The sequence below is a fragment of the Panicum virgatum genome, chromosome 5N (genome assembly GCF_016808335.1).
Source record: "Panicum virgatum strain AP13 chromosome 5N, P.virgatum_v5, whole genome shotgun sequence".
Taxonomy (NCBI): Eukaryota; Viridiplantae; Streptophyta; class Magnoliopsida; order Poales; family Poaceae; genus Panicum; species Panicum virgatum.
In genome coordinates, this window is record NC_053149.1 from 11,321,191 (window position 1) to 11,344,582 (window position 23,392).

Here is a 23,392-nt window from a genome sequence, read left to right on the forward strand (position 1 = left end):
TGGATGCAACGACCAATTACGGGTATTTTATCACTGTTTAATATCAGAATATTGGTTGCCAGATAAATTCCATAGATTTCTTTTGGAGTATGGGATGTTAATAAAATCTATTGTTTTTTTACTAGAACTATTAGATATACACGATGTTATGTTGAATATGTTTCAAATTTGACTTTTTAGATCCCAAGTTTGAGTACTCATTCAAAAATTTATAGAAAATATATTGTGACTTCCTTTATTTGACTATACATTTTTTAAGAATGATTTAAATTTGACTATGTTTGTATAAATTGTTTAAAGAAGAGTGGTCAAAACATGGGGTTAAAAAAGTTAAACGAATTATAATTTGGAAGGGATGAGTAGTTTGGAAGCAACGTGTTCTGAAAGCTATGGACGGCATCATGGCAGCATGGGAGTTCTCCAAAACGTCGTTTGTGCTCGAGTGAATGAATTCCGTTAATGCATGCTGTGAAGAGGGTGCTTGAGTTGGTCTGGATGCAACTGGGCCGTGCGGTGTGATTGCTGGTCAGCTCTCATGGGCGTAATCAGCTGTGACTGTGATGTGTAAATGGGCCGTATTGATTGTTGAACAATTCAGGGCCCATGATCAGTTCATGAGAACACTCGGATCAGTTTCTAATTTACTGCCGGCATGTCTAGTTTACCAATATACCAGTCTTTATAATATGGAACAAGTAACCCATTGAGTGTAACCCAAAAATAAAGGGATTTTTCGGTAAAGCCCGTCCACGGGAGGCTTTATAATATATAGAAAATGGCTAATAGTGAACAAAGAAAAGCTTCGTATATAAAAATAAAACAGTTTATGATTATACCCGCTAACAGAATTTCAATAAGCTTGACACGAGACGCGCCAGATACTTGCCATAGCAAATGAACAGAGCTCCAGAAAAGGACGATATCAAAATCAGGACACAGGTGTAACTTTATAAAAATAAAGGTGATTCGGACAGAAATAAATTAGCATAACACGAACTGCAGAAGAGTGTCCTGTCGATCCCCTTCACAGTAACACCAGGATAGGTCATCACGCCGATAGGTCATCCAAACCTGACTTGTGGCTTTCATGTTTCAGTTCCAGGGAAGGGAGACAAAATGCCTCTTCTGGTAAGTCATCAGGTTGGCCTCCCACAGTTCAAATACTGTACTACCATTTAGATTACACTACGAGAATAAGGGAGAGCAGCAGTTTTTACATCAGAACTAAAACACTAGATACAGCTAATGCTAACTACAAACAGCAGTTGCAAAAAAAAAATGCTCGGCTTCTGAACTGCAGTCTGCTGCCGGATAGCCATCCAGCAAATTTCCAATTTACTGCCTTCGTTGTGCAGATTGGTAGTCCGAATCTAGTTCACCATAACGTTAGTGCTACAGACACCTTATGCCAGTGTCACAAAAGAAAAATGTAGGATTGTGGAAACCATCCAACATTCGCAGAGCCTCTGTTGAAACTTCATCACAAAAAAGATCGAGATCCACAGCGGATAGGCTTATCTCACATTGAATCAGTAAGGAGGAATTCCTCTGGTACGGACGATGGATCGAGCTCCAGATAGCCTCGAAGCTTGCCACCTTTTTCATGTGTCAGATGGAAGCAAGGAATCTGGTGAGAGAACTTGGGGTACTCGTCCTTCCTAATTGTCTTTACAGATCCTTCTGCTCTGTATGGCATAAATACAGTCCTATAACCAGCCACTTTCCTCAAATGCTGAACCTGTATGGACGAATCAGTATGGCCAAATATCTCCACCAGTTCATATTCACAGTTTTCAAAGTCATGTGCAGTCCATCCTGCCCTCCAATTCTTGTAAACAGCCCATATCTCGCCCATATGAGGAATTATCTCATACTCACCTTTTCTGCCAGTAGATCGTGCCTCTACAGAATGAGAAAAGGCATCTGTACCAGTGTAAGTCATCACCTCGTGAATGCTGGAAAGCCTGAAGGTCCCACACCCAATCGTCCGTTCTTCTTGAAGCAATCTTTTCTCTTCTTCACCTCGAGGACAACCGTCAAGCCATCTAACTTGCACTTTATTATTACTGAGATCAACTTTCTGTATGTAAGCATAATAATTGGGGAATTTATCCAAATCACTATAGAGAGCCCAGATCTGCCCAGGTGAAAACTTTTGAAGCAATCTTATCTCTGAAAAATCATAGAATTCTGATTCAGCACAGACATACTCTGTTTGACAAACATCGTCGTCATCGACATCTGTAACTTCAGCAGTACCCGTGTTATGCTTGCTATTCTCTTCCTTTGGTGTATTTGCAGCAATCCCTACATTCATGGATGCTGTATGTTGCCCCTCCCCCACATTCCTAGACCCTTTGTGGGAACTATTTCCACTGGACGAACCTGCATGTTTGGAATCGCGTCTCTGACTTCTTACAGAACTGCATTCTGGGATAACAGATGGAAAAGCCTCTTCCAAGTTAAGGGGAAGAGCTGCAGGATCAAGTTCAAGGGATCCTTCTGGAATGCCTTCTTTTTCAGTTCCACTCATCAGATGATGAGGGACACAATGAGAAAACCTCAGTGTCTCACCCTGAGATATCACGCATGGAGCTGCCTCTCTAGACGGCATAAATAAGCTGACATAGCCTTTTATCTTCACAAGTGGGATGACAATAATGCTAGTGCTCGTGGTGAGATCAGATAGAACTTGAACCACTTCATACTGATAGTTCAAATTTTTGTGATTGTCGGCATTTGAGCTCCAGCCAATATCCCATCCCTTAAAAAGAGCCCAAACTTCACCTCTCCTTGGATATATTTCATAAGAGTTTCTTGTCTTGCTTTTCTCAAAGGATATAGTTCGGGAGAAGATAGCAGTTTCTTTGGATGTCTCTGACTGTCCATGCTTAAAGCGTCCACAGGCAACAGGCAGACCTACATAAGACCATGCCTCCTCTGCTCTATTTGTGGGATCAAACTCCAGCCAAACAAAATGTAGCATAAACTTTGGCGTAGTTTTTACCTTTGTGATTCGAGCATAAAATCTAGGCATACAGTCTTGATCATCATAGACAGCCCAGATCTGGTTGGCTCTAAATTGATTTACATCTCGAAGTTGGTCAAAATCAAAAAATTCAGGATCCAAAATAGTGTATGGACGATCACCTGGAGCACCATTATCATTTTGACCTAGACCACTGTTGCTGACAGAATGAAATACCTTTTCTTTTCCATCACCATTTTCTCCAGCGTGCATTGTTCCTCTCTTCATTTGCTCGACTCCATTGGATGTCTTCTCTCCACATGATGTACCACCTTTCTTTTCATCTACCGTGTTATTGCAGTCTTTAACACCATTTGTCGGACCATTTTGGCCAGCTATGTCTTTGTTATTGCTGTGATCACCATGGAACACACCACTTTTCCTTAACCTCTTTAAAACAGGAGAATTCACAAAATCATCATCAACCTTCTTAGTGTCATCTTCAACATCTTCATCATCACTATCTTCATTATACTTAACTTCTTGCTTCTGCCTGCTTGATCTGCGGGTTTGTTGACCTGGCCCGGCACTATTTGCAGCAGGACCATGTTCAAGATTCTCTTCCTCGCTGTCACTGTTAGTTTCTGACATGCTTGATTCACTTGATTCAATCACAGCTCTCCTTCCCCTTTTCAATCCTGCAGATGATTTAGCTTTTGAATGATTTCTGGTGGTCTGGTCAGATTTCATTTTGTTCTTTAGCCCACCTGTGTTCTCATCAGAACCGATGTTGACATGAACTCCTGGAGTGGTTGACCAAGCTTTCTGACCAGTGACATTTGTTTGAGGACCTGGAAAGTTCTGCGGCATGCCTGCATTTTTCCAAACCCCAGCAGATCGCTGATTTTCCCCAGAAGGAATAGCTTGTTCCTTCAAATCATGTGCGACAAATGGCTTCAAGCAATTCTGACAGCGCAAAGCCTTCTTCAAGATTGAAAGGTAGTACTGATATCTCATGCCACAAGATGGACAGATAGTCCAAAATGTGGTTTGTGCCCCTGCAGGATTTGAGGCCTCCTGCTGCTGCTGCTGCTGCTGCTGCTGCTGCTGCTGCTGATGCATATTATGGAGCTTCACAGGAGTAGAACTAGGTCTAGCAGGTGCAGTTCTTCTTAAATGCTGATGAGGGGGTCTTGCTGCAACACCTCTGAAGATGTTTCTTTTCATGTTATACATATCACGTTTTGACTTGTCTGTAAGAGTTATGTTTGCTTCTCCAACTAATTTGAATGCTGCCTCTGCACCTCCAAACTTGTTCTTGTCAGGATGTAGCAAAAGGGCAAGTTTACGATATTGTTTCTTTATCAGGGCATCATCAGCATCTACAGGTACTTGCAGTACTCCATACCAGTCAATCTGAGCATTTACCATTGCTCCAGCAGCACAGTGAACATCACAAACAGTTAACATTTTTGAAATGTCAATGTCATCCACTTCTTTGGAAAGTTTCTGAACTTTGATAAGCATCTTTTTTGCGCCAGCAAAGTCCTTCTCCAGCATTTTTCTTTCTGCCAGAGCTTTTGCTCTAAGAGCCTCATCTTTGTTGCAGTCCATGAAAACAAGAGAGAAGTTGGTCCAGCGGCAGAAATGTTAAATTATGGAGTGGCTAGTGCACAGTATACAGTACCACTGCAGTGTTCTCTAAGAACAAGATGTGGAATGTAGTTTGCAGAAATCTTGACGGTGCATGGTCATACACAAGCCAAAATCAGCAGCAAATTTCTGCAACAAATAACAATGTAGTTAATAAAAGCATGTCAGCATAATTTATACCAAGATGTCAACTTAAACTCCCTGGAAACAAATAGGAGGGATATTTTTACTCTATTGTATCTATAATCGTTTTGACATGGCACCAAAAAAATTTAAACCGAATAGACACCACAACAGATCGATTCTAAACTGTAAGAAGTACAAGAATACAAGATGTCATTGGTGCTCACTAGATTCAAAATCATCAAACTTAAATGTGTTCGATAATCGATATTGGTGATCCAATGACAAATGAGTAGATCTACCATGAATTAAGGAGAAAAACCTTATATATTCATTACTTAACATACGTCAAATTTTCCTTGCTGCACATTAAAAATGCATCCTAAGAATTTGATCAGCAGTAAATCCAGTTTTAACAGGTGCATAAGCAAAGGTTCAAGAGATTAGTATTGATATCTGGCTCACAGAATCACACATTATTTTTCCTAAGAGAAATCACCTACAGATTTAAGCATTACACAAATATGTGGGAAAGCACAATAACAAGCATATCTTGCAATGAAAGTGCAAAATACTTACACATTACAGTATTGACAGAGTTTGCAAGTGATGACATCTATCCATACACATCCACAGTTCAAACACATGATCCCATACAATAATACCCTATTCTAGTCACCCACAGGCAGGGGCAGAGCTCTAAACAGAACACAGTACACCGCTCAAGGAACTTGTATAATTTTGAAGGAATATATAGTGATTATGAGCCTCGTTAGTGGAAAACTATTCCAGCATGCCATCACCCCTGCCCACAGGCACTCTTGACATCCAGCATGAAGTGGGAAAAAAAATCGTGCAGGAATGCCAAATAAGCAGATCCATGGATATACATATATTTTTTTAATTTAGCAAGGATGATTAATTATAAGAGAACAGATAGCACGAGCAAGTCTATTATGGTTGTAAAATATCAAGAGGAAAACTTACTTGTTATCACATATAATCATTAGTTCGTCACTCCATGCAGACAACACAAGCTTTCCTGCATAAAAATGCCTTGTCAATGTTTGTAAAAATAACACAACTCCATGAATCGTAGCACAGTTTTTCTATGAATAGAAAATACAAAACAATTTCAGATATCATGGTATAATGTAAACCTGGCCATCAACAAAAAATTGATCTTGAAAATAGAGCAAATATTTGCCATTTTGTGTATTATTTGCCCTTGTAAAGATATGAAGCACTGTGATTTTTGTTTCTATTTATGTATCAGTGTCTGGGATGGCGCTGGCAAGAGAAGAGGAAAGACAAGCGCATGAAAAAGTTTTCCCTCCTTGTTTGACATATCAATGGATAATATAGGTATTGACCACAAAGACTGATTTTTGTCTGCACCAAAGGCAAAGCATATTCAACAGTGCAAAGGGCACTCTTTGGTGATCAAATACAGAGACATTCTTGCAACCACCACCCACCCACACAAACACAACTATGCAGCTACGCTACATATAACATATGCAGAATCTGTGACCCCAGAAGCACGGAAGTGTCTATTCATCGCATTGTGCGAATCCATCGCAGAAGGCTTCTTCCTCCAGCTGTCCTCAACCCCGCCCCCTCGTCATCCGTGCCACCGCCTTCAACCTCCCCCTTCCCTTCTCCTCACCTCTGCCGTCGGCCGAACCGCCACCACCACCGGGACGCCGCCCCCAACCTCCCCCTTCTATAGCCACCGAGGCACGGACCATGGAAGCCATCCCCAACCCCGGAAACCCGAAACCCTAAAACCGCCGCCTCGACACCACTCAGGCCAGCGGCAACCTCGCCGCCACCTCCCTCCCCCCTACCCTAGCTCGCTGACGGCCGCTCCAGCCCCTCCCCCCTCCCCTAGCTCGCCAGTAGCCGCTCCCCCCTTTTGCGACAGCTCGCCTGCCACCCGCACGCGAGGAATAGATTTCCTGCAGAAGCACAGGCACCCTTTCACATCCATCCGAGAAGAGGCACATGTCTCCAGGAGAACAGCACAATCGCAGAGCTTTGTCAATAAAATACTAAAGGATCGTAGGAAAGCCTCCCAACCAAACAAGAAACAGCGCTCTCGTAGCTAGTAATAGGCAGCACGAGCAAAATGAAATCAAGGTCCGGGACCACCAGCTGTTCCCTTCTCCAAACACCTTCGATAACCAAAACGACGGACATTGGTGACTAAACATGCCCCAAAAGAAACCCCACATGCAAACAAAATTACCCACCGCCACATCCCCAATCCCAAACATTGCTGTCCCAAACTGACTGACAAATATTGGCTATGCACAAAGAGGCCTAAGCATTGCAATGTTGCATAGAGGCTGGCAGGCACATACACACACACGTAGAATCGGTAAATTGCACAGACATACAGAGGGCAACTCGCTTCTACCTTAGCAGGGGGCGTCGCGGATGCACAGGTTCTGCTTGGGATGGAGAAGCGCCGGTCACCGGGGGAACAGTGGAGCTGAGTGGGACGGGATGCCACGGCGACGGGTCGAGGCCACAGAGCCCAGGAGGTCGGAGCCTCCGAGGCACGGCGTGGCGTGGCGCCCGTCGGAAGGGAGGAGGCACGAGCGAGGTCAGATCCGCGCGGGCGGAAATGAGGCCGGCGGGATCCCCGTCCGCCGGCGGCCGCTCCGCGAAACCCTAGCGGTTGGGTTTCTGCGGTGCGGGTGCGGGGAGAGACTCAGAGAGGACCGAATGGGGAGAGGGAGGGAGATGGGTGGGCATCATAGCAGTGGCAAGTGCAGGTAAATATCGCCGACTTGAATATCCATCTCGCAGAATAACCCCGCGAATCAGCCGTGCGAGGTGCGAACGCATCTGCGCTTCCCGGCTTTTTCTTCGCGTTGAATTCGTTGAGAAGTCCATCATTTGCCGTTACTGGTGAACTCTCAAATGTTATCCATGGGAAATAAAAAGCTTTAACTTCTTTGCCACTTAGGCCATTATATCGCTGTCTTGCCGGTCAAAATTTGGAGACATTTATTTCTCTTTTCTTTCTTCGCTGGAGGTGATTTGACCATTATTCTTTGTCGTAATTCCGGAGGTCATTCTATTCAATTTGGAAAAGTTTTAGCCAAAATTTGGTTTTACCATCTAGGTTTAAAGTCATTAGTGAGATACTCGTAGTGATTTCATCAATCTCAACATATGCAAGTCCAGTCTATAGAAAATGGTCATAAAAGTAAGTGTTGCGTGAATTGACTATTGACGTGTGTACTATAAATCTGCTTTTAATTGCCCAAGATATCTACAATATTTTATTAATTTATTGGTTTCAAATACCAAAGATTTCTACTCGCTCCACCTCAAAATAAGTGCACTTCTAATTTTGTGATGCGTCAATCTATTTTAAAGTTTAACTAGATTTATGAAGGAGAGTATTAACATTATGATGCTAAATAGGTATATTATAATAATATATTTCATAATGGATGTCGTATCATAAGAATTGGTATATTTTTTCAGATTCATTTAAGACATAGCTAATAGTACATTCTTTTGGGAAATGGTATCTTTTCCATCAATACACCTTAATTGCTAAATGTGTCCACATCTACCTTTTGCTTAATTATTATGTGAGCACTCCCTCTATCGAGATAGAGAGAGAGAGTATCTGCTAGTGAGTACTCCCTTTATTCCAAAATAAGTAATTTTAGCTTCTAGAGCAGTCAAGGTGACCATATAAAAGCAACACCCGCACCAACAAAAAAAGAAAGTACAATACGGAGAAGTACATGGCTCCAATCAAATGATTAATTGACAAAATACTAGTTCTACTACATGAGCATTTATTTAAGATCTAGAGAACCAAACATATATTACAACTTTGAATCATCACAACTAACATGATTAATTAGGTCATTGCTAGTGGAGAGTTTCATCGCGGTTTCCTAAAAAATTCATGCCATCAAAAGATGTTTTGGCTGATATAAATGAAACAATATCTCTAGTGCACAGCTTAATTTCTTATATAATAGCATGATTTCATTTTATTTCCAAGGAATAGGCAACCGTGTGTACCGATTTCATCTTTTTTGAATGAAATGAAGTATTTTTTATCTTCTCATTAGATTCTTTTTAGCTTATGTGATTCGGGTTGGGTTTATCCATCGTAACTAACAAGGATCGATATAACTAAAAAAAAACTAGTATCGATCTCATTTATTTTTGGTATGGTTTTATTATGGGATGGACACGCGTGGTGCCCCTATCTAGCCGCATCTGCTAATATGCTATCCCCTGATGTTATCTCCGCATGATGGACCAACCGTGCTTGGATGATAGCTAAATAGGCAAATACTGTAACGCCTTTTAGTCAAATTCTATCTTGGGCATGGTTTAGCAAAGGAACAAGTATATGGGGAGTGGGGTAAAAATATGACAAGCCACCTGCGATTAAGAATCAAATAACAGCTTAAATTGAGACCTAGCGGGTGGCGAGGCACTTTCGGCCATGAACAGACACACCCTTCAACTCTGCATGTACGAACAGACCCTCAACTCTGATCTCTTACACCAAAGTATTTTTCTTTTACAACAAATCAGCACCAGCTATCAGCCAGAGTTAACTAAATCCAAAAACATAAACCCAAGAACATATCTAATCAAAAGGGACGGGCTTTTGAGACTGGCATTTCAAGTTCCGAATACACAAAAAAAGAAAAGGCACTGCGGCTGCCAGAGAGGGTGACAGCTGTCAGGCAGGTAGAGAGCGAAAGAAGGAAGACGAGAAGCAACAAAGAGAACCTATCCCCACCCGAAGTCACAAACAGCTTTAAAGCGACGAAACTCAGAAATTTAGCAATACAATGGTTTTCAAAACTGCAAGATTTATATTGCATCCGAACACCTCAAAGTTTTCCAATGCTAAACATTTCCATTTTTCTTTAACTTCAGAAAACTTCATATGCAAACATGGCCTAATAAACAATAATAGTATTTCCCATTTTGCGATGGCTGTACACTGCCAGCTCTTCCAAGTCACCATGGAGTAAACTTAAAAAGAAACAGCCGCATAGCATTCAGTGTTAGGCTAGCAACCCATCCTGTGGCAGCATAAGGTAGCATCGTTAACTAGAGTTTTTGCACTTCAGACAAGGTTCTGCCTGTATGTCACCTGTACAAAATATCCACACCTTCCCAGTGCAGATTACCATCTAAAACCTGTGAATACTGGGATGTTTTAGCTATAGGGATTGCTTTCTTCTCGTTTGTCATAGCTATATTCCTGTGTCGTATACTATCTAAATACTGATATTTGACAAAAATCCAACTTGCTAAAGGGATCTCATCCGCTTCTTCTTGGGTGTATCGTGCACTTGAGTCTTCTCACCATACATTCTGAGTTGGAGGTTCTCAAAGGCTTCTGACACCGCTTCCACCTGTAACCAATGTTCGCCAACATTATGAAACTGGTTGTAATTGGTGGGAACCAAGTAGATGAATGAATGTTCACTGACCAGCTCAGGCTTCTTAGCATAGACCCTCACAATTCTATCTTCATTGTAGGCAGGTAGCAAGTGGCTGACCCGGTCATCTGTGATGGGGAACTTCTCGTCACATCCAAAATCCTGGTGCAACAAAATTCTGCTCAAGACAAATGGGAAACTAGGAGATATCTCAATTCAGAGCATTCGTACAGGACATGTATCATGTGTTCAGTAATGAATTGTGTAGCTAAGAAAGACAACACGAAAAACAGGCATAGATCTTACGCCTCAACCTGGTTCAGTTTCAACATCTGAGAGCTACGCTTCAGCCTTTACAGAAAATATGCGACCTTAGTAACAGAGGGGCCCTAAAAATATATCGTGCTCACAAATATATGTATATATACCCAATGGCTTAATACACCATATTCTGTCAGCAGCTACAAAATAGTACACCATTTTTACATAGATGACGTTTAGGACAACTTATATTTTTAAAAAGGAGGTAGTAGCCAAAAAGAAAAGGTGAGCAGTGAGACTTTATTCCAAGCAATAACAATCGCTGACTAGTATTTGAGATTTACAGAAAAAAATAATACAGGATGATGATGGCATATATTCCTGATTTTGCAAGAACATAGTAGTTATTGAATTAACAGCTCTATCGATCAAAGACATAAGAGTTTACCCAAAAACAAGCTATCTTACCTTAAAGAACTTGATGCTGGAGAATGGTTTGTTATGCACACCAAGGAAAGTAACCGGTTAGAAGTTTGATATTTCCTATTAAATCAATAAAAGAAACTAAGTAGCATTCAAATATCAAAAACCTTTCAAGAGGGTTATCTTTTCCACGAGTAAGATCAATCTTAACATTGCTGACAGCAATGTCCTCTTCCTTCAGCAGCACCCCAGAAGATTTCTTAAAGACAGTAGCATCAACATTAGAAAATGGAAGTGTGGATTCTTCAGAGGTCAGTTACTGCAGCCAACTTAGTAACGAGCAAAAGTAGATGCAAACCTGTGAACAAACTATGTCCTGTGAAGTTATATTTTTGAAATGCTCCAGTTTGTCCTTTGGAACCGAATACTGATTGCAAAACTGCAACTCAATAAAATAGAATGATGTAATACTTCTACAAAAAGGAAGGCTAACTTAAGTAATAAGTACATCAGTACAGCACTGATGCTACATATTATTATTCAACATAAAAGTAGTTCTCAAAACCACTCAAGCAAAAATGTCAATATCCTATATAGTAAAGAGCAGAATTGCTATACTACAGCAGTCTACATGATGCATAAACAGATTACAGAAGCTGTATATGTCTTCACGTAGGTATTATGATAGCAGCAATAATTTGATGACACAGGCCAGAATTATCATATTTACAACATAAAACGCTCTAACAAAGCTGTGATATGATAGTATGCAGGATTTCAACGTATAAGATTGAGCAGAGTTTATTAATTCAAATTAATTCCATGGACATAGCCACAACTGAATGTGTAATAGAAACAGATTCTCCTAAAGTACAAATGCAAGGATGTAACAAATGACATGACAGATAGCACTTATATAGAAGCAGTACATTGACAAAAATCACACTACCTTGTAGAGTTCTCTTCGGCGAATACGTTGAATGATTTCTTTCGCTTTCTTCAGTTCATTATTGGGGGCAGTTTCAATGCTTTTAATGATTGTGTCATCCAACTGGAATTTCAGGCGAAGTAAGATGGATATACTGGAAAACAAATATGGACACAATAAAGTAACAATTACGGGCACCAAACCTTCCAAAAATCTTCTGGATCATTTGCGTGCAATGATATTCCCAAGTAATCATTAGCCTCGATGAGTGCATCCACGAGCATGAGTTCAACAGCCTAAAGATTGAGGACTGTTAGAGAATGAACCAGAATATACCATAACAAGAATGTAACATCTGATGCATAAAAAAAATAAGTATAATAACTTAAAGGCACCCGCAACTAAAATCTCTACATAACGACGAATTTAACTTTTGGAAAGATGAGACTCGTTTACTTAAAGCTCAACGGAAGGTCAATTAAAAAACTCTATAGGCTTCATCTATCACCTTTATGATATAACACTATATGGGCCTCACTGTTGGAATTGAAAGAAAAGCTTTGAATCAATCATGTACCAGCAATAAGAGGAAATCCAGTCAGGACCTTAACTGAATCCTGATTGATTTAGAAGTTACAGAAATATTGTCTCCAAGCTGGACTAATCCAGAGTTTTTTACCTTGGTGTTGCCAGATGATGTAAGCATGTTTTTTTAAAAAAAATTCATAGTAAATAAAACAAAGTTACGTCGAAACAAACAGTAGGTAATGCAATATAATCATCCATACCTTTACTTTGGCGTGGGTGTAGACAGTCCGGTGCAGATCAGCACGTGTTGAAAACAATTTATGGATGCTCAAGTCTACAATTCCCAGTGAGACATGACAAGTCACATTTTGATGTCTTAATATAATGGAAAAATAGACCAGATCAAATTTAAGCAGGTGAGAACTATATATAAAACACCTACAATCTTTGGCAGGGTAGCAAATTTCGTCACCCATCACTCGCATGCCCTCCATCAACCTGCAGGGAAAAGGCAATATAATTTACAAGATGCAATGATGACTTGCAGTACAAAAGGAGTAAACAAAAGGTCAATATGAGGTTTTCCCTACAAACACAAGACGTATCATATATCTAGACACCTGTAAGATTCTGAAATTATTAACCAAGGATCATACAATGCTTGCAAGACAAATATACTTGACAATATAAGTTACAAGGCCTCGTCTGAATTGTAGTGTATGACTAACACAAGCTATAGAATTATCAATGGAGAAACTAATCAAGATTCGTTTCTCTGTGCAGATACAAGTGGCATACACTTCAAGTGTTATCAATGGAGAAACTAATCAAGATTCGTTTCTCTGTGCAGATACAAGTGGCATACACTTCAAGTGTTGCTCAGTGGAATGCCAAAGGGAACAGACATGGAAAGAATCATGGCAGAGCAGGAAAGGAAACCTATTTTCTAACATGTTTTCAGTTTGACTGCTATGCTCTTTCATTCACATAATCACAGTATTCTATTTATATAGTCATTTTAACCTATAATAAATGAGGTCACCTGAAAAGAATGCTGCAATTGTCATGGGGAACTTTGATCATATAAAATTTAAGGAAAAAAGAAGCACCTTGATGGGAACACACAGCACCTAGAGTACATGGAGGTGAAATATTGTACAAAGCTTGGTTATATAAATTCATATTCTCATCAAGCAAGGACGAAAACAGGAATTTAGCACAGGTAGAACAACAGAAACGAAATGTACCTCCAGTACTGGAAATTAGAGCCAAGACCACATGCTCTGCAATCACGGTCAATGTAGTCGAACCTGCCCAGTTACTCTTGTCTTATAACATAACCACCAAATGATAGCAGAAACAAATGCGGGCGTATATTAGGAAATGTCATGAGTTCAATCGAAAGTTGGCCCTTACTTGTCAACATCGATGCCATTGCGGCCATTAGCAACAATGTCATAAAGAAAATGCTTATCCTTTGCACTCTGGAGAAATAGGTTTCAAATTCATACAAAGTAAGCAATGCATTGCAAGTATGGATAGATAATTAAGCTGGTAAGAGAGCACAAGATACGTACTTTCGTGGTGGCAGACTTAGAGCTGGCAATTATCATCTCCTGCAAAACATTTTAGAATTAACATTGTAGGTTGGTAGCTTCTATATACACATTGTGATCAGTAAACAAGCTGTATGCACTGATTTTACTTTTTTCATGTAATCCCCTGCTTACTCCATATATAAAGGGAACAGATAGGTATGAGTAGGAGAGAATAATGGATGTATTCCTCCAAACCCTAGAAGGGTGGGTATATATAGTTCCAATACATGGGCCTCTACATGAGCCTCTATACATGGGCTCACATATACACCAACCCCCCTCCCCCCCGGCAGTCTGAACTACCGGCGCAGCGGTGTTCAAGACTGGACAACAAGAAAGCCAACACCCCCCGCAGTCTGAACTACCGGCGCAGCGGTGTTCAAGACTGGACAAGAAGAGAGTACAAAGGGCAAATACCACTCCGCAGCCACAACTAGCCACCGGCTACGTTGAGGCTGGAGCGAAACTCCGAGAAGGTCGAGGAGGGCAATCCCCTGGTGAAGATGTCAGCAAACTGGGAGGTAGTCGGGACATGGAGTACCCGAACATCGCCGATGACGACTCTGTCGCGCACGAAGTGTAGGTCGATCTCCACATGCTTCGTCCGCTGATGCTGGACAGGGTTGGTGGAGAGATACACGGCGCTGACGTTGTCGCAGTAGACGAGCGTGCTCTTGGCGAGCGGGCTGTGGAGCTCCGCCAAGAGCTATCGTAGCCAAGACGCCTCCGCCACGCCGTTAGCGACAACCCGGTACTCCGCCTCAGCACTGGAGCGGGAGACAACCAGCTGCGGCTTGGACGACCAGGAGACCAGGTTGCCGCCCAGGAAGACGGCGTAGCCGGAAGTGGAGCGACGAGTGTCCGGGCAGCCAGCCCAGTCAGCGTCGGTGTAGACCACCAGCTCAGCAGAGGACGAGCGGTGAAGCACCAGGCCGAGGTCCACAGTGCCACGGACGTAGCGGAGGAGACGCTTCAGCGCAGCAAGGTGTGACTCCCGGGGATCATGCATATGGAGACAGACCTCCTGAACAGCGTAGGTGAGGTCCGGCCTGGTGAAGGTGAGGTACTGCAAACACCAGCCAGACTCCGGTAGGCAGTAGGATCAGCCACCGGATCACCCAGATCAGCAGACAGCTTCGGCTGAGTGTCGACAGGAGTGGAGCAGGGCTTGCAATCAGTCATCCCAGTCCGCTCCAAAATATCGAGTGCGTACTGCCGCTGGTGAAGGAGAAGACCAGACGAGCGAGGCTCAACAGTGACGCCCAAGAAGTGGTGGAGCTGACCCAGATCCTTCATAGCAAACTCCTGCTGCAGAGAGGAGATGACACTCTGAAGCAACTGCTGACTGGAGGCTGTGAGCACAATGTCATCGACATAGAGCAGCAGATATGCAGTCTCGTCCCCACAGCGGTAGATGAAGAGAGACGTGTTAGACTTGGCCTCGGTGAACCCCAATGTCAGCAAGAACGTGGCGAACCGAGAGTACCAAGCCCGAGGAGCCTGCTTCAGACCATAGAGAGACTTGTTGAGTCGGCAGACCATATCCGGACGACTCGAGTCCACAAATCCCGCTGGCTGAGAGCAGTAGACAGTCTCTGACAGAGTGCCGTGAAGAAACGCATTCTTCACGTCCAGCTGGTGCACAGGCCAGGAGCGCAAGAGCGCAAGCGAGAGGACCGTGCGCACAGTAACGGGCTTCACCACTGGGCTGAAGGTCCCATCATAGTCCACACCAGGTCGTTGAGCGAACCCCCGGAGAACCCAGCGAGTCTTGTAGCGCTCCAGTGTGCCATCAGCCCGACGCTTATGCGTCCAAATCCACTTGCCAGTCACCACATTGCAACCAGACAGACACGGCACGAGGTCCCACGTCTGGTTGGCAAGAAGAGCCGCATACTCCTCTTCCATCGCGCGACGCCAGTGAGGATCCGTCAAGGCGTCGCGGACAGAGGAGGGTACCGGAGAGACCCGCGGCTCTCCCTCGGTGGCGGAGAGAGTCGCGGCCGGAGACGCCATCCGCCGAGTCACCATGGGATGGATATGCCGAGGATCCCGATGGACGACGGGCGGGTGGTACACCGCAGGCTCGGCTCGAGAGGGAGCCGGTGGAGGTGGCGGCGGCGACGGCTCCGGTGGAGGCGTCGCAGGAGCCTCCGGAGCAGGAAGCGGCGCCGGTGTCGGCACCGAACGACGCCAGTACACCTGCACCGGCTGAGCGTACCGCGGCGGCGCCGGTGTCGGCGCCGAGCGGTGCCGGTACACCTGCACAGGCTGAGCGTACCGCGCAGGTGCAGGGGAAGGCACCGGGGCCGCGCGTGGCGCAGCAGGAGACACTCGCGCGGGACGATCGGAGGTCCGAGGGCAACGCGTGGCGCGACTGCGGGCACCGGGGCCGCGCTTGGCGCAGCAGGGATCACCGAGAATAGTGCCGGTGTACCGGGAAAACCTGCAGGGAAAGGACAGACCGAAAAAGGTGGCTGAACCACCGGGTCAGTCGGAAACAGAGACTCCAGCTCGGGGTCAGGAGAAGGTGTGGAGGAGGTGGAGTAGGGAAAATCCTACTCGTCAAAGACGACGTGTCGGGAGATCAGGACGCGACGAGAGGTGAGGTCAAAGCATCGGTACCCCTTTGTGGTCAGGGGAGTAACCAAGGAACACACAACGAGTCGAACGGGGCGCCAGCTTGTGAGGAGCAGTGGCGGAGGTGTTAGGGTAACACGCACACCCGAAGACCCGAAGGTGGTCGTAGCGAGGAGGTGTACCGAAAAGAGCATGGTGTGGAGTGGGAGCAGGAGAAGCAGTGGACTTAAGACGGTTGAGCAAGTAGGTGGCGGTATGGAGGCACTCAGCCCAGAAGCGCGGAGGCAGAGAGGCCTGGATCAGAAGGGTGCGCACTGCGTCGTTCATCGTACGAACCATCCGCTCAGCATTGCCGTTCTGAGGAGAGGGATACGGACAAGACATACGCAGTTGAACACCCCGAGAGAGGAAGAAAGAACGGGAGGTGGAGTTGTCGAACTCCCGCCCGTTGTCACACTGGACGGCCTTAACGGTGAGGCCGAACTGAGTGGACACCTAGGCAAAGAAGTGGAGGAGGGTGGGGAAGGTCTCAGACCTGGTGCGCAAAGGAAACATTCAAGAGTAGTGCGAGAAGTCATCGACCACCACCAGATAGTACTTATAACCAGAAAGACTAAGTACAGGAGAGGTCCACAGGTCACAGTGAACAAGATCAAATGCATGCATCGCATGCGAAGAAGAAGAAAAAGGGAGCCGAACATGACGACCGAGCTGGCACGTGTGGCAGAGGGGCTCAACAGAAGCCCTAGTACCAGGAACATCGGCACTACGACTGAGCTGAGCCAGAACGTCGCGGACAGGGTGACCAAGACGGCGGTGCCAGGTGGTGGAAGACGGCGTCGCGGCAAAAGCGGCAGACCAAGACGGCCAGGGCGAAGTAGAAGGCGAGAGTGTGGCAGCGGAAGAAGGAAGGCGAAGGGTGTAAAGGGACTCCGTGCTGTCACACCGGAGTAGCGGACGCCGGGAGGCCGAATCCTTTACAGTGAGACCAGAAGAATCAAACTCGATGGAACAAGAATTGTCAGCTGTAAACTGACGAATGGAAAGAAGATTATAAACATCTGCGGAGCAACTAGGACATTGGAAAGACGAAAGGAGCCAGGGGTAGAACCCACGGCGGTGACAGGAAGGCAAGACCCGTCACCAACCATGATAGAAGAAGGACAAGAAGGGTGTGGGGGTCAGACAGAAGAGAGAGAATACCAGCATGTGGGGTGGTGTGGAAGGAGGCACCCGAGTCGGCGATCCACTCGGTGTTGACCGGCGGCGTCCACCCTATGGCGTTGAAGGACTGCGCCAGTGCGGCCTGGTCCCACCACCCCAGGCCAGGTCGGCTGCTAGCTAGGTGGAGCGGGCGGGTCCAGGACGGCGCGAACAGGGGAGCAGTAGCGGCGAGCATGGCCGCCGGCTGGGGCTGAGGACGAGGGGGCCCCCTGACCCTGAAACGGCCACATCGGGATGCGCCCTGGCCATGGGGCGCTAAAGGATGGGCAGGGCATACCTCCAGGACCAGGAGCAGGAGTGGGAGCCGGAGTCGAGTCCGGAGTGCCCCGAGCACCACCACCACGTCCCCTCGGCCTCCCCCACCCACGGTCTGGCCGGTGAGAGGAGCACCAAGGAGGGGGTCGGGCGGGTCAATCCGGGGTCCAGATCCAGAGGGCGGAGCCTGGTGGGAGGACGAAGCGCCGTGCTCGGTGAAGGGGACGACGAGCGGGACAAGTAGGGCTTCTCTGCGACGGCTCGATGAGTGAGAGCGTCGGCCGCGGAGCGCTCGCGCTCCCAAGCGAGGGCAGCCGCGTGGGCCCGCTCCTGAGCCGCTGAAGCCCCAGAATTGGCGGCGAGAGTGTCGTCAGCCGTAGTAGCTCCGGCAACGATCGGCTGCCCGCGGAAGGCGGCTGCGGCGAACGGCGCGTCCGCGGGGGGCATACCGAACGCAGGCACGGGTGTCGCGTGCGCGGGCACGGGCGCCATGGGCGTGTGCAGGAGCGCGGGCGCAGCCACGGGCGTCTGCGAGGCGGGCGGCGACAGATCCGACGGCGCCCGCGCTCCCTGCAGCAGCGGCGATGGCGTGCGCCCGTGGGCCGGCGTGCTCGCAAGCCGGCAGCCCAGCAAGCTGCTGCTTCAGGCCGGAGGCTGGGCCCGCGGCCCACCTGGGGTGCCCACCTGGGGTGCACCAGCCCAAGGTGGGGCAGCTGCTGCTGCTCGGCCAGCAGGCCGTCGCGCTGCCCAAGAAGGGCACCTGAGGGCGCGCCTAGGCCGGCGTGGCGGGCGGGCGCGAAGACGGCGCCCACGCCTAGGCCCTGCCCGCTCTGGGCGGCGGCGGCGAGGGCCAGGGCGCCCTAGGCAGCGGTAGGGGCGGCGTTGGCGCTCATGCCTGCGCACTGCCCGGCAGCCGCGTCGCCCGCGGCCGGCACGGATTGGAGGACGGTCAGCGCGGCGGCCGTAGGGCGCCAGGGCGGCGGCGGCCGGAGCGCCACAGCCCGCAGCAGAGAAGGCGGGGGCCGGCGCGGTCGATCCGGAGGCGGGCCACGCGCCCGGCGCGGGGGTGCTGGGATGGAGTAGGGCCGGCGCAGAAGGAGAGGAGGGAAGGGGAGGCGCCAGCGGCCGGCGGCCAGCCATGGCCGCGCCGGCGGCGGCGACTGCGACCCGTCCCAGATCTGAGCAGGGGATGGTGGCGCCCGGGGCAGAAGAAGCCCAGGCGGCCGAAGCAGAGGAAGGGAAGAGAGGGAAGGAGGAGAGTGGGGGCGGCGGCGGCAGCCGGCCGGCCATGGCGCCGGCGCCGGCTGGAGGTGGGAGGAGGAGAACCTAAGCAACTGATACCATGTAGGAGAGAATAATGGATGTATTCCTCCAAACCCTAGAAGGGTGGTTATATATAGTTCCTATACATGAGCCTCTATACATGGGCTCACATATACACCAACAGTATGTAACATGCTAAATTCATCAATATTGACATGCTGAAAGACTTCAAACATCCTGTATTAATGAAGAAAAAGGAGAATTTCCCAAGTGGTGGTACTTAGTGTGCACTGCACAATGGCTGAAAGAAAGAAGAAGCTTACCTTGACCATTTTCAGATAATCATCTTCTATATCTATTGCATGTTTGTCAACGATACTGTCCAACAACAGTGCTGACATCTTTTCGTGGGACCTGAAAAAAGAAAAGCGTAAAGATTAATTAAGATACCAACCAGAGTCTCAGGTAGATTTATCGTTGCAACATGCATGTCTAGATAAATGGTGGAATGGCCACACTATATCATCATTCCAACAAGCATGCACGATGAGCATGTGATTTTAATGTCAGGAGGTGAAAAGGCATAATGCATAACAATTAAAATAGCATCAAAACAAAATTCACTACAAAGACAACCACCAGATAAGGGAATATACATGCATACACATGAAACAGCTACACCAGTAGTGTAAACTTAGGCCCTGTCTTTCAAGCAATGGAATCTAAGTATCTACCCATAAGACAGTGAAAGTAGAAATTTGAAAATAATTAAAAGCATATATGGAAGGTGCCAAATGCTGGAAGAGAATCACCAGGTTGAGCCAGGATCAACACGAGGAAGAAACTCATGCTCAAACAAATGACTGAAGGGGCCATGTCCAATATCATGCAAGAGTCCTGAATAAGATTATGGACAAAGATCATAAAGATATTCAATAATTAATGGAGCCACGGGTGAGTGCACCAACCTGCAAGCTTCACAGTTTGCATGTCGATACGATCAATACCAAGCTCTTCTCCCTGTCGAAAGAAAACATTACCCCCTTAATTATTCAGCTATAAAATCACAGCATTTCAATCACTTTGAAAATGTTATTGTACACACCTGATACGTTTTAAGATTGTTCATAGCCTTCCCAGCTAACGAATAAACTCCTAATGAATGTTCAAAGCGTGTGTGAACAGCTCCAGGATAGACCAGATATGTAAGACCTGATACATTAATGAAAGCATGTTATGTAAACATCTAATTAAGTACAAATGACAATGTAAAGTAGACCTAACTGGATTCACAAATAAAGAAAGAACTCTCAGATGTTCTTAAAACATCTCAGTGTCCGTGTAAATGATAAAACAGAGCAAGGCATTGCACAAACATAAACAGTCAACTATGCCTTGCATGGCTAGACTTGCAACAAATATCAAAGTTGTTGGACATACAGTTATCATGTACAGCACTAAACATTATGAATCCCCAGTTTTGTCTCGTAAAAGCCAAATATATCTTCACAAGAATGACAAACAACAAATAACAGACAATGGAACTCCATTTTGTTTTCAAAATTTCTTATCAACTACCAAGATTTCATGGAGCGAGAGGCTGAACTCACCAAGTTGTTTTAGGTCCCGCAACCTAAATGCCACGATGCATTAAAACCAAATCATGATTAGGACATCAAACAGATAAATCAGCGGAAGTAATTAAGGAAAACCATACTCACCTCTGAAACTCTTCGGTGTCCACAAACTGCAGAGCAAGCTGCAAAACAGATATTGCAATAATTATTATTATTAATTATTATTATTATTATTATTATTATTATTATTATTATTATTATTATTATTTTATATACAAGGATGTTTTGAGCAGCAGAAATTACTTGAATAATGCTATAACCAGTTAAAGGATACAACTATATGTCAGACATCAGTTTAACACAATGGCCCAACGGTAGCCTTAATACAAATGCTAAGCATTAAACCTTAAAGTGGTTAATCAATTTGCCAGAAATGTCAAAACATGGATGCCAGGCATGACTACTAGGGATATGCAATCCAGGTCAAACTGGTTACAAACAAATGCATGAATGCAAACTTCAGCAGCATGCTCATCTAGTATTAGCTGGACAAACGGCAACCTGTTTTTGAACAGCCCTAGCGACTATATAAAAGAAAAAATGGTGAAGTCTGCAAAGGTCCAAATTTCCTAAAAGATGAACAAGCCATATGAATCATCATAGTTTTTACTTATAACTGGAAATGGCCCCAGTGCTAATGCAGTAACGCTGTTTAGAAAACATTGGGTCCATGACTATCAAAAACACTGAAATTTAAGAGTTTGAAATATCAAGTGGCTATCTACAATGGAAAGTAAAAATGCTCCAAGCATAAATGCAACGATGTACAGTAGCTATGAACCACATAAGGGGGGGGGGGACCAAAATAGACTTTTAATGTACACCTGTGGTTGCTCTTCAGTCTTCGCCACAGTGGAGTCAATACTAGTAGTGCATAGATGAAACTGCCTAACTGCCTACCCATCCAAAAATAGAAAATTGAAATGCCAACACCGTCTCAAATTTTAATTACCCATACAGCACCTCATGTCAGATCCTCCCATAACAAGCCACTACTGTCAAATGTAAGTACGTAACAGTCAAAGCACAATTAAACTAGCCACCTGAGACTTGTTTATGACCCAATAAGTCAACAAAAGTAATGCTTCTCCTTGTCAAGGTAGCCTTAAGTGTAGTATTATTCTTCGGTTACTCCTATATTAAAATGGCATGTAACGTGCAGTTTCAGCATGTGCATAAGACGTTACCCCCGTTGAATTTATTATCTGGAAAAAGGAACGAGACGCCACATGCACGGTTAATTATGCAATGAGAGTCCATGCGCCACACCAACATCACAACATGCAACACTTCAACAGGCCCAAATACTAAATAAAACCTTAAAACAAATTGGCACATTGGTAACTACTAGAACACATGCAGAGATCGGAAGCTTCCCCTGATCGATTCTATGAGGGCAGTTGGCAGGCACAATGAATCGGAGGAGCCGAGCAAACCCTTCCAGAGTGGCAAATTATTGCTTTCACACGACCAAAATAACGGCATCAGCAGGCAGTAGAAATCGTAGAAACAAACAAAACAGACGCATAGCGAAAACCGATAGGGCGTCGCACAATCCAAACAACAAGGAATGCGGATTCGGGGGAGGGGAGGGGGGCACGCAAGCGGCAAGCGGAACCGACGAATAACAGCAACGAACGGGCGAAGCAAGGATCATCAATCAATCAATCCGCGGCGAGCAACGAGTCAGGAGAGGCGGGGCGGGGAAGGAAGGAGGCAGCGGAGACGCACCGGGTCGAGCGAGATGCTCCCGTGCAGGTTGTCGAACACCTGCTTCACGAACCGGCGGTCGCAGCTCCCGTACCGCGGCCTGGCCACTGCCGCCGCCGCCGCCGCCGCAGGGGTCTGGGAGGGGAACGTCAGGGCCGCCGCCGCCGCAGGGGACTCCGGGGAAGCGCAGTACTCGCCCATGTCGCCGCCGCCTGCGGAGTTTCCCGAAGGTTCGGAGAGCGCTCGTGCGGCGTGGGGCGCGTCGCGGGCGAGCGAGCGAGCGGGGTGGGGCTTTGCGCTTTTCGAAGGTGGGGTGGGGGTGGGGGAAAGGCTGGAACGGGCGAGGAAGCGGGAGGACAAGAAAAGGGTGAGGAGGCCGGGCCGCCAGCGCCAGGGCGGCGTAGCGAGAGGGGGTGTTTCCGGATTGTAACGGAACGGAAGAAGCTGGCGAATGGCGGCGGTTACTCCATGATGTTCGTGATCCTCGGCGGGACGGAACGGGGAAGAGAAGTACAGATCGATTCTGGAGGTTAGGGTGCGTTTAGTTGGTGAAAAAATTTGAGTTTTAGTAATGTAGCACATTTCGTTGTTACTTGACAAATAATATTTAATTATGGACTAATTAATTTTAAAAAATTCAGCTCATGGTAATCAGTTATACTGTGTAATTATTTATTTTTTCAACTGTATTTAATACTCCATGCATGTGTCCGAAGATTCGATATGATGAATACTGTGAGAAACTTTTTGGGAACTAAATGGGGCCTTACAGAGCTCGATTAAACGGGATTTAT

General features: G+C 46.0%; 2 protein-coding genes across 4 annotated transcripts; both read right to left on the reverse strand.

Moving 5' to 3' along the window:
* Positions 1-1,059: 1,059 nt before the first annotated feature.
* LOC120676783 lies at positions 1,060-7,505 on the reverse strand. 2 transcript variants are annotated; one of them, XM_039958117.1, is made up of 3 exons: positions 7,167-7,505; positions 5,732-5,786; positions 1,060-4,750 (listed from the first exon to the last, which is right to left on the reverse strand). In XM_039958117.1, the coding sequence occupies exon 3, from the start codon at positions 4,580-4,582 to the stop codon at positions 1,520-1,522; it is 3,063 nt and encodes a 1,020-aa protein (XP_039814051.1). In that variant the 5' UTR covers positions 4,583-4,750; positions 5,732-5,786; positions 7,167-7,505; the 3' UTR covers positions 1,060-1,519. The 2 variants fall into 2 exon arrangements, with proteins under 2 accessions (XP_039814051.1, XP_039814050.1); XM_039958116.1 differs by lacking the exon at positions 5,732-5,786.
* A 2,122-nt stretch (positions 7,506-9,627) lies between these two features.
* Positions 9,628-23,037, reverse strand: LOC120674120 (deoxynucleoside triphosphate triphosphohydrolase SAMHD1 homolog). 2 transcript variants are annotated; one of them, XM_039955241.1, is made up of 19 exons: positions 22,620-23,032; positions 20,973-21,010; positions 20,862-20,884; positions 20,357-20,463; positions 20,220-20,271; positions 20,064-20,148; positions 19,575-19,665; positions 13,909-13,947; positions 13,748-13,815; positions 13,579-13,641; positions 12,774-12,829; positions 12,592-12,665; positions 12,007-12,099; positions 11,825-11,926; positions 11,234-11,314; positions 11,043-11,134; positions 10,921-10,936; positions 10,243-10,353; positions 9,628-10,164 (listed from the first exon to the last, which is right to left on the reverse strand). In XM_039955241.1, exons 1-19 carry the CDS (start codon positions 22,797-22,799, stop codon positions 10,060-10,062), a joined length of 1,476 nt encoding a protein of 491 aa, XP_039811175.1. In that variant the 5' UTR covers positions 22,800-23,032; the 3' UTR covers positions 9,628-10,059. The 2 variants fall into 2 exon arrangements, with proteins under 2 accessions (XP_039811175.1, XP_039811176.1); XM_039955242.1 differs by lacking the exon at positions 10,921-10,936 and having other exon boundaries at positions 22,620-23,037.
* Positions 23,038-23,392: the final 355 nt, after the last annotated feature.